The sequence below is a fragment of the Barbus barbus genome, assembly GCF_936440315.1.
Source record: "Barbus barbus genome assembly, chromosome: 27".
Taxonomy (NCBI): domain Eukaryota; kingdom Metazoa; phylum Chordata; class Actinopteri; order Cypriniformes; family Cyprinidae; genus Barbus; species Barbus barbus.
The window spans coordinates 12,525,037-12,537,199 of NC_136755.1; the positions used below are offsets into that span (position 1 = coordinate 12,525,037).

General features: G+C 38.6%; 1 protein-coding gene across 1 annotated transcript in view; it reads left to right on the forward strand.

The window, feature by feature from the left end:
- LOC306847228 (gamma-aminobutyric acid type B receptor subunit 2-like) overlaps positions 1-5,071 on the forward strand; it is a gene marked incomplete at both ends in the record, with an annotated part of 228,733 nt that extends 223,662 nt beyond the window's left edge. The window contains one exon of the mRNA XM_079381059.1: positions 4,906-5,071. Within this exon, the coding sequence (XP_079237185.1) occupies positions 4,906-5,071 (166 nt within the window). The remainder of the gene's footprint in view (positions 1-4,905) is intronic.
- Between the last annotated feature and the right edge of the window lie 7,092 nt (positions 5,072-12,163).

Sequence of the window (12,163 nt, forward strand, 5' to 3'; positions counted from 1 at the left end):
AGTAGTTAATATTCTTTGTTAATGTTGATTAATAAAAAATACAACTATGTTAGTTAATGTTAGCTCCATTGAATTATATTAAGACAACTTTTGATTTTATAATGTATTATTAAAAGTTTAAATTAAGATAGCATTATTAATAAATGCAGTCATTGTTTTTTTCATGTTAACTAATGTAACTTGTGTTACTGAACAATAATAACGAATCAGTCGTTGATATATAGATAGGCCCACTGTTCTCTATTATAGATCAGTGGATGGGCCATGTTTAGGTTAGAAAAAATGTTTGAAAATAAATAGCTCATTAAGTCTTTAAGTAAGAATTATTTGATGCTATTGTGAAGACTAAAGCGAATATAAATATCTAAATGACTGTGAGTGTGAAACATTATTTACACAGTTTTAGGAAAGTAGCGCAGCTTATTTGTTTACTGGGTTACCGGGGTAACGGCAGCGCCCTCTAGTGGCGAATGTGCGTCATTCAGCGCGTCTTCACTTTAACTAGCTCCGCTTTTCTTCTCATCTGTGCTCATTTAAATTAAACCGTTGCCTTTTTAAAGTTCTAAAGTAATCATATGAGGCTGCATCGCAATTTTTCCATAAATAAACAGAATAAATTAATACGTTTGTTATAGGCTACTGTATAAGTTAGGCTGTTTTGTATTTTTTTTTTTTGTATTCGCACTTGTGCTCCTAAATAGATTTTCCAGTTCGCACACATCTATTTTTAGTCGCAAATGCGAGTGAAATGCTCGCACTGTGGAGCCCTGCACACTACTATCAACAGGCATTTCTTTGGTGGAAATAAAGCTTTGCTGTTTAGTCCCTCTGTCACTAATGTAATTAGTGTAGTAGCCTCCGTGTCTCTGATAAGCAGCGCGTCATTTGAAGCTGGTGCACCACTAGTGTGACTTTGTTTTCATTTTGCACAAGCTGCAACAGTTCAGCTCCGTGCAACAGAAACACTCGGTTTTGCGAAACCTTTACGATTAATTAACCGTGACGTTTTAAAGCGCGGTTAATCGCGGAACCGGTTAATCGCTGCATCCCTAGTCCCTTGACCCTGCTAAATAACACCATCTCTGCCATGGGAATATGCAATGTGTAATTTATTGAGCCTGTTCTCTATGTCTGCAGTAAAGGATAAACAAATACTTTTTAGTTTAATGACATTCACATTTTTAGGGGTTCAAGCACGTAGTGCTGAAACCCTATTGTAATTGTTAGGATTCAGATCCAAAGACTCGCCCCAATCGGTGATCAAAAATGCGTACAGTGATCAAAAATGCGTAAATGCTAATAGCTCCTTAACCGCTTGTCGTAGACTCAAATTTTTTACATTTTTGGAATCCTTGAGTCACTGTGATTTGGGGTCTAGAAGTGATATCCGAAAACTACTTTTGTGAACTAGTCCTAGGTTTTTCACCCGATCGGAACGAAACCACTGCAGAAATATTCTCTGGACAGCGAATATCAATAATTATCAAAACAAAGTTGAAATTTCGACTCAGTTTCGCAATGGAACCCCAAAACGTTCGAAGTCGAGGGCCAATTTTACAAAAAAGGCTATAACTCGTGAACGAAATAAGATATCTTCACCAAACTCTGTAGACGTGTATGTGAGGAAAATTTCTGGTCAAATAAAAAAAAAATGCGCAGCTCTACCACTTGGTGGCGCTATATGATTGAAAAAACATAAAAACAGCTATAACTATGCAAGCGTTAATCTGATAGACTTGAAAATTGGTATGCAGTGTCTTTGTCCAATGTGCCATAATGGTATATGAGGATATTGGCGTATCTCAAAAAACATGGCCGCAATCGGCCAATGAATTTTGAGCACTTCTTAGACAAGCTTAATGGAGGTCGATCGGAACAAAACTCGGTGGGCATGTTCGACTCATGGCCCTAAAGGTCTGTAAGAATTTTGAAAGAAATCGGCCACTAGTTGACGCTAACGAGTTTTTTGGCTCTGTAATCACGTGGTGTTTTACATATCCACACAATATGCATATCATTTGATAGAGCTCCTCATAATGAACAACTTTGCCTCAAGAACCATTGCTGTCAATCAAATCGTTCATTAATTATTCAGAAATATGTTAAAAACCTACTTTTGCGAACTAGTCGCTGGTTTTTCACTTAATCTCGATCAAACCACTGCAGTGATAATCTCTGGACTCTCTAGATCAATAATTATCGAAAACAAATTAGAATTTTGTCCTTTGGTTAGCTATAATTAGCTCATTTAAAAGGGGGCGTGGCCACATGTAACCTTAAGCCTAGACAAAAACGTGAAACTTTGCGAGAGTTGGTGAAAACATCTGTCAGATGACTCTTAACAAGCATACAAATTTTCATGGAGATCGGACCATAGGTGGCGCTATAACAGTTAAAAAGGATTCAAAAACACAATATTTCTGTATAAAATGACCTCAAAGTCTAGAACATGTTCATATATTCACACAAACACATGATCTTCATATCATATGATAGATCTTCTCATTCTGAGCAACTTTGCCTCTGGGAGTAACGCTGTGCATCAAATCGTTTATTAAATATTCACAAATATGTTCAAAATCTACTTTGGCGAACTAATCCCTGATTTTACCCTCAATCTCGATCAAACCACTGCAGTAATATTCTCTGGACTCTCTAGATCAATAATTATCAAAAAATAATAATATTTTGTCCTTTGGTTAGCTATAACAGGTCATTTAGAAAAGAGGCGTGGCTACATATGCCCAAAAGCCTATAAAACCTAAACGAAAACTCGAAGGTTTAAAAAACTTGGTGAAAACATGTGTCAGATGACTCTTAACAAGCATGAACAGTTTCATGGAGATTGGACCATAGGTGGTGCTATAACAGTGAAACAGGCCTCAAAAACACAGTATTTCTGTAGTAGATGATCTAAAATTGCAATAAAATGTTCATAATATTCACTTATACACTATATCTTCATATCATACGATAGATCTTCTCATTCTGATCAACTTTGCCTCTACGATCACTGCTGTTAATCAAACTGTTCTTTAAGTATTTCAGATTATTTAAAAAACATGCTTTTGTCAACTAGCCTTCAGTTTTTAACTAAAAATCAATCAAATCAGTGCAGTACTGTTCTCTAGACTCTCTAGGTCAATATTTATCAAAACAATGTTGAACATTTGCATTTGCACAACTATAAACCGGTCATTTTATAATATGCTATTTACATAGTGTACCCAAAGTCTTATTAATACTAAAAGAAAGCCCATGATGCATAATTTCATTCTAGACAAGCATGCAAAATTTAATAGAGATTGTGGGGGGGGGGGACTATAATAGTTCTAAATGTCAAAAACACAGTGTCATATGAGAAATTGCTATTTATAACCACTAGATGGCAGCTGAAGACCACTAATGGGCTTATGAAACACTAAAACAGTACTGTTCATAGCTTTTCTTAAGGAGATTTTATAAAATCATTGTTATGACTTTTAAAATCACATTTAATTCAAGTTTATTAACAAAATATGTGTGCATGTATAAGTGAAGTGACATTCAGCCAAGTATGGTGACCCATACTCGGAATTCGTGCTCTGCATTTAACCCATCCAACATGCACACACACAGCAGTGAACACACACACACCGTGAACACACACCCGGAGCAGTGGGCAGCCATTTTATGCTGCGGCGCCCGGGGAGCAGTTGGGGGTTCGGTGCCTTGCTCAAGGGCACCTCAGTCGTGGTATTGAGGGTGGAGAGAGCGCTGGACATTCACTCCCCCCACCTACAATTCCTGCCAGCCGGAGACTCGAACCCACAACCTTTGGATTACAAGTCCAACTCTCTAACCATTAGGCCACGACTTCCCCCAAATGTCCGTGTATGTGTGTGTTTGTGTGTGCGTGTGTAAGCAAGCTTAATGATTATTAATATGATAGTTTAACCATTTAATTTCATTTCTATTTGTGTGTGTGTGTGTGTGTGCCTATTGTCCATTTTCGATGTGTTTTTAGAGTCAGCTATACATCCAGGTTGGCCTAGACCCTAAAAGCATACCACCTTAGGGCTTAAAATGCTTGAACCCCAGTTATTGCTGCTTGCAGCTATATTTATTTTTTGTTTTTGCAAGTGAGCCTGCAACATCTGACTAATCGATGTTAATTATTTCTAAACACAGAAGACATTTTCCTTAATGTATGAAATTAATATTTAATTGAAAGTAATAACTCAAAGAGACACAAATCGTAAAACCAATCATGAGAGGTGTGGTGTGTGCACTTTATATAACTGCCATTTGGCTTCTGTAATTGATTTAAAGGGCTCCGGCCTCTTGGGGTGCATTTTGAATCTGACACAAGACAGGAATGAAATGGACTTTACTTCAGCTGATCCACACAGTCAGGTGCATACTGTACCACAAGAACAAGCACAGTCCCTAACCCTTCACTAGCGACTATATTTAACATTTACATTTATGCATTTAGCAGACGCTTTTATCCAAAGCATACATTGATAATAATAATAATAATAAATCCTTTGAGCACTAAATCAGCATATTAGATCGATTTCTGAAGGATCATGTGACACTGAAGGCATTAAAAAAAAAAAATACTACCAACCCAAAACTTTTGAGCAATAGTGTAGGTCCAGATGGTGTAGTTATGGCATCTGCCAGCAGGGACCAAAGAGGTCATGCTAACCAGCTAAACCTTGAACCCTTAATTGAGAGTATGTGGCAAAGTCATTGCTGATTTAAATGTGCTATGTGACTATGTGATATAATTATAAATGAACTTCTGTTACATGCATGCAAGTGTCCCCACTGTTAAACACGCAATCACTAAAGAGCATAACATAAAATGAGGAATTTTGTCTTTTATGTATAACAACCATTTGTGGTTTGTGTTCGCAGCATACAGCGCAGACTGTCCCTGCAGCTGCCGATCCTGCATCACGCCTATCTGCCCTCCATAGGAGGGGTGGATGCGAGCTGCATCAGTCCCACAAGCAGCCCGGCCTCCAGCCCGCGCCACAGACACATGCCTCCCTCTTACAGGGTGATGGTGTCCGGCCTGTGAGGCCCGCCGCCTGCCCTGCACTCCGAAGAAGCGATCAGCTTTTTTATTTTAAGACAGACTGAGCAATATCAGCAGTTAAACAGAAGCGTGTGAGCAACCCAGGGGGGTCCAACTCTTCATGCATTCGTGACCCCCCTCCCACCATCCATGGCCACATCAGAGCAGAACTGATCTTTCAGGCTAGGAGGGAGGTGACTGGAGGTCCTCACATGGAAACCCAACCCAGACTATGTATCCATCCTCTCGGTCCTGTCACCTCCCGTTCCTAACTCGATGGACTCAACGCCCCCCGCCCCCCTAAACAGCAGTGCTGATCAATGGAGGACAGGAGCTGCAGCCTTATCTGGTAAAAAAAGAGACGCTTCCGCCGGCAGCCTTTCCACGAAATCCGTGCACATCGATTCTGCTGGAACTTGCGGGAAATGGGCAATGTATGTGACCAAGGACTCCACCTCTTTATTCACCATGTCAACAGCCATGTAAATACCATATTCGAACATCAAAGTGAGCTTTGAATATGCTGTGAAATGAATTATTCTGACGAGGCCTGGTGCTCGGAGAACTTTACAAACAGCGACCAGGAAGAGACACATACGCCGTATGAATTTGTTGTATTGCTTCAGTGTCCCAATGGTGTGAAAATGTGGTTAATGGTAAATAAGACTATTAGCGTCTCAATTTTTTGCTAAGGACAAGGGAGTGTTTCAGGGTAACGCGGGCAAACTGTTCTCACCTGGATAGACATGTACCGCACATTGTTTTTCTTCAAAAACAGCTAGCATCATGTAGGCCTATCCTGGTATCAGAGTATCAAAATACAGGTCCAGCTGAGAGGGAGGGACGTAAGAGATAAAACCGGCGATTTTAGAGGGTCAGTCTTCCATTACAGCTGAGCGAGTTGATCCTGCATATCGGGACTGAAACGCGCAGATGCAGCCCTATGCTTGACATGTACGATAGCTGTCACGTGACCGGCTGTTACAGAACAAGAAGACTCACAAATTACGATAATAACAGGGAAGTGGTACGCCATGCAGAGCAAAACCAAAATATCCTCACAGAAAGCTGCGAGGTTACACAAAAGAAGCGGTCCACACAGCAAGACTGTATTGTATTAAACAGCGGGTCTGAAAAATTAGCACAAGTGTAATTAACTTAATAAGAGCAAGTCATGTATGAACAAAGCCTCGTTTTGACTTTCCGGTGCAGTCCATCAGTTTACCCGCCTTCTGTTTTTGTTTTGGTTGATTAAAAACCCAACATGTGTGAATCCTATATGGTTGTAGCTTGGGCTAAAAGGGCTCGGGTGGAGGATGCGTGTCTTTGCACGTACCAGGGGAGAAATGGCTGAATGGTCCGCCCCAGTACCAGAGTGACATTGTGTAATACATCACCTAGCTCTTAGCAACAGTGAAATTACCTCATAGTTGCTACAGAAATGTTACTGTGTGCAGTGAACTTTGCACAATGTCTTGCCTCTGCAATGATAGGGAGCATCAGCTAGGGCTGGTGTCATGCTACTTTTGTAAATCTGGAAATGTACTCAAAATATAAATGATCTGAAATAAGCTACGTATCATCCATATCAAAGGCAAGAGTTTGTTTCAGCTGATATCTCACCGTCGGTGTCTTGGTTTTAGTTTCTGTCAGATTTGTTACTGTAACGTGTGTCTTACTCGAGCCTGATGGACCTTATTGTGTCAAGCGGGTGACAAAAACAGTGACAGCACATATGATCCATATGAAGCCAATGAATCGAGAATTTCTTTAACTAGTGACTTCCTTCTGTGTGGCTGTTATCTAGTGATAACGTGACATTCATTGTCTCAACTATTTGGGAAAGCAGAAGGAGAAACACAACAGAGTTGCGTTTGCTAACAGCAGTTGTCATAGTACCTCACGCTCATTAATGAGTCACGATGACAAAGACCTTTAAATGCAACACCACAAACAGATACGCAAAAATCCCACAACGCCACGGGAGCTTGTCTTAGTATGACGGCCACGACCTAGACTGACGTTTCTAATGCACGATGAGTTTTTCAGTACACGGAGGCGATTGTCTACATTTTGACTTGACTTTTGCAGCTTATGACTATGACTGAGTTTTCATTCTAACTATAATCAGCGCTTATTTAACAAATTCATTTCAACAGTGTTTATTCTTCAATGTCTTTATGATATGTTGTTTGGCACATTCAGCAGTCAGTATCCCGAAACATCTTTGGCACATGTGAACACTAATATCTAATGTCCAATATTAGAGAAAAAACATGATGTACACTGGACATTACAAATCAAGATATCTAATTTATTTGCATACTGACTTTATATGTTCATTGTTTCTCATTGCCCTTTAACCTCCTTTTAAAATTTGTTATGGTAATAACCTACAATAATGTTCAGTAATATTTCATTAACAGATTAATTCATTCACATTGAAAAAAATGTGTATATGTACTGACATTAAATGATGATCTGTTATGTCTTATAATGTTCTTAAAAGATTGTAACTTCTAAAAATATATATTTTTATGGAGAGATAGAGGGTAATAAGCAACAATGAAAATGAAGTGTTAATTCAGCTCAGAGAATCAGTAGAAGTAAAAGGGCTAGCTCACATTTACATATTGTATTTCATTTAAAAACCTTACATACAGTATATGGCATATAGTTACAGTATACTCTCAATACAACCTTTTAAAATTAATTCAATAAAAGCATAATTTCATACAACTTAATGTCATAAAATAGGCAGTTACTGAAATCCACTGGTCCTATTTTATCTGCAGGCTGCTGGTTACTGCGGTTTTAAACTTCGAGGCATAAATAGGAACTTTGGTATACAAATTTAACAATAATAATCATCTCAAATATCTATTTTAAATCAATGTCTTTTAGACGGAGTTGGAGTGAATGGGATGTTTACAAGTTATCTGCTCAAGGAGAGGGCATGATTCATTACTCTACTTTTAAATCATAATGATGACCATAATATTAATTAGTCCAGGCTACAGAAGCCTGATGAAATGTAATTATCAACAAGAGATTATCAAGAGATTATAGAACTTTTATTCAGAGTAATCATACGGTAAAGTATGTATACATAAAGAATGTATGAGATTTATTTAAAAAATTATTTATTTTTTAATCTTTCATGCATGGTGTCCTATGCATACATTATAGATTTAATTTTGCAATCATTTCTGACAAATGCACAACATAATTATGAAAGTGGCAATAATAAGCTCATTCAAACTGTATAGATAAGTACATTTACAGTATGTTCTTGATGGTGCATTAAGCTGGAAGGAAGAATCATATCCTAAATATGTTTTACACTACCTGTACTTTTGGTGTATAGTTATGACACTAATGTTGACATTGCACAGGAATTCATTATTCATGAGGATCACGCTTCTCAGTACAATCCTAACTACAGTCTTACACTTTGAAGTGTACTAAAAACAAACACGAAGACATTCAGAGTGTACCATGCACCACAAACTGTTCTTTTAAAAATTGAAAGGTAAACTCTGGTCCGTCTACAGTATGTATTCATGTCATTACCGTTATGGGAAAAGCGAATTTGTGACGTCTCATTTTAAGGAAATCACTAGAAAAACACAAAAACTGAATAAAGACCAAGGTAGTGCTTTATATGATTTCTATTTGGACATGTTCTATGCTGTGGATTCAAAACACTGTGTTTGTGAATCAAGCGAAACACAAGGTTAACTCGCTAACACGTTGCTTTTGAAAATGTATCATGGTCTGTGGAATGCACATCTGGTTGTTTAGGACCGTCTTGGCAATAACCTTGGAAATTAAGTCAAGAGCTGATTTGTTGGACATTTTAAATCTGTGATGTTAACTACAAAACTGAAAATGTTCTAAATGTTGTGTTCTTCTAAAACAAGAAAACATTCATTTGTGCAGAGATTCAGGAATTCAGTCTACAAGATTCAAGAAAATTGTTGGACTGGACTCCATGCGTATTCTGGTGTGAACTGGTCTATCTTTGCATCATGCAACAAACAATAGCAAGGCCTTGTCATCACCCCAGGAGAATGAACAACCACTTCTAATGTATATAATGTAAACAACTTATTTTTTTCTGTAGAGGTATAATACAATGATAGTGGGGGATGTTACAAATGACGTTAAAAAGACAGAATGTTAGCAGTGAGCGTGTATGTCTGTTTGCCACTGTGTGAAAACGTGCTGTCTACAAGTTTACACATCGCTATACAAACTATTTATTCTGTGCTGGAAGACTTATCGCTCTTTTTTTGTTTTGGTCTTTTTGCTTTATTTAAATTTTTTATTTGTCATCTCTTTTGAGTTCACAAAACTCATCACTGCCCATCAAAAACAAAAAAGAGGAACTCCACAACTATGTTGTTTTGTTTTTCTATACAGTGCTTTTTGGAAGTGTACACTTGTGTGCTCCACTGCTGTACCGTCCCGTGTGTTTGCACTGGCACACACACAGACACACAGGAGCTCTTGAACAAATCAAAGTGGATGTGTTCATTCATATTTCTTGTACCCTTAAACTGCATGGAAATCATAACATTTTTAATAAATTATTGCAAAAAATGTTTTATTAATAAAATAATTACAATTATTCTATGTTCATTATTTATCAAGCACCTCATTTAGATATTAACAAGAAATTTACTGACATCTCCTTAAAGTCATTATTTACTCACCTTCATGTGAATCCAAACCTGTGGATGTACTTCAGTCCACTGAACTTGTATGAACTTGTATGGAAAAAGAAAAGCATTTAGATTACTTCATTTTTTTATATTAAAAATGTTTTATGTAAAAAAAAAAAAAAAAAGTATAATAAAAATAATTTCTCTCAAAGTAGAGATATCGCCATATTACATTTTTTTTGAGGAATAATGCAATTTTCACAACTCTAAAAGGTTCTACTGAGTTTGTTTACTAAAAGTGTTTCGTAAAGATGTTTCACCAGCTTTTAGCAAAGAACAGTCCAATTCATTTAACACGCTTCTATCGCTGACAAAACTAATTATTTTGTAATTAAAAAATAAAAGTTTGCAAAAAAAGTCTTCTTAAGGTTCAAAATTAAAGGAATTGAAAACAAAATAATTTGCAGTGCGTGTAAATCTTTAAAAAATATATATTTTTCTTTGTGCACTTCAAAAACTTTTGATCTGAGTTGAGTTGTTAATCCGCAAATGTTGCTCTCAGCTGCCTTCTTTTTTTGCGGGTCTAAAACGTTTGTTTGCGAGTTGAAAAGTTTTGCTTGCTTGAAGCTGTGTGTCAGTGGGCGGTCTCTACGCACCAGGATGAAAGGCCCTTTTCTATTGGCCACTCTCGATTGAAGTGACAGGTTGACCACGCCCACTACGCTTTCCCGCCACTGACGCCAGTCTGACATATAGGCTGTATCCGAAATCGCCCCCTATACCCTCAAATAGTGCACTATTTGAGGGGACAGCCATTTTAAGTGGTGTTCGAAACCATAGTGGATGTTCTCGAGTGCACTCATTCAATCCCACAATGCACCGCAAAAACGAGTGTACAAGCGATGTACACTCAACGGCTAGAGAATCCCCAGAATGCACTGAGAGAGTCGCGCGACGATTGAATTCCCGCGTCTCACCAGAAGGTGGCGCCCACAGCTGAATAATCCATCCATTAATTTTAGAAGCGCTCGTCCACGGCGTAATACAACACAGGTACAAATTAATTGTAAATTGACTATTAGGGTTTATACATAATTTCCGTGACTGAGTTCTAGATAAATCCTTCAATCTTACTATTGGAGCTGCCCATATCAAATTATTATTTAACAGGAAGCAAACTATGCAAAAGCGGCAGTCCTTCCGGTGCACTTAGTGTCCGAATTCACTCACTCGTTTTCATTCACTCCTTCAAGTGAACTATATGAGTGGACTAATGTAGGGAATAGTGAATGAGGGTATAGGGGGCGATTTCGGATACAGCCCGTTTTTGAAGCCTAAAGTGGGCGTAGCCGACCGTCGCCATCTTGGCAGCGCGTCACTCCCGGATAAACGAAAATGGGCAAAGAAGCGGTACCTGGGTGGAGCTGAGGTGCCTGGTGCTGAAACCACGCCCACCTACCTCGACGCGAATCACGTTGTCTTGGATACTACAAGATATTGGCGCCGGCGGTTGATTTTGAATTGAACAGCAAGTCATTATGACAGTGAAATAATCCCGACACAGCAAACATGGCAGAAATGCTAAGATTAGTGGCTGGAATTTATTTATTTTTACGATAAATTAGCTGAGGTAACGTGACGGCTAACAGACAGCAGACACACGGCTAATGACCACAGCAGCGGGAATCCACCTGTCACTCAAGCGTGGACACACCCTTAATTATGCAGAACTTTAAGGATTAATCAACTAAACGGATCACCCCCTCACAGTTGTCATGAAGGGCAAAATTAGCTGTATAGACCAAAACACATTCAGACACCAGGCTGTAAACACGTTTTTTTCTGCTGTAAAAGTTGGCATTTTAACATGGAGGAGATACAGATTTGACTCACTTCTGACACCAGCCTCAAGTTTAACTCACTTCCGTGTTGGTTTAAGAGAGAGACGGGGAGGTTGCCGCTTGGTCTGACAGAAGAGCCAGCTTCTAGCTGTTTTGTGTGTGTGTGTGTGTGTAGTTTAATTAACATAACGTTAGGCACTTACATAAAATACATACACGCGATTGTACCGTATTTTTCCTTTCTGAAGTTGGCAGACACACACACACAAAACTGCTAGCTAACCAAAGACTATAGAAACTTGTCGCTAAGGTAACGTTACTGTTGTCTAATCAAATCTATACAGCGGTATCACCAACTACAGACAGGCTTAGCTAACGTTATGTATTTAGGTGGGGGAGCATGAGAAGACAGAATAATTCAGTTCACTAGTCACTGAATTTAAGATGTTAACTTACCCAGTAAAGGAGCGGTTGCTGGCCATTGCTGCTGCTAGAAGCTCGCTCTTCTGTCAGACTGGCGTCAGTGGCGGGAAAGCGTAGTGGGCGTGGTCACTTCAATCGAGAGTGGCCAATAGAAAAGGGCCTTT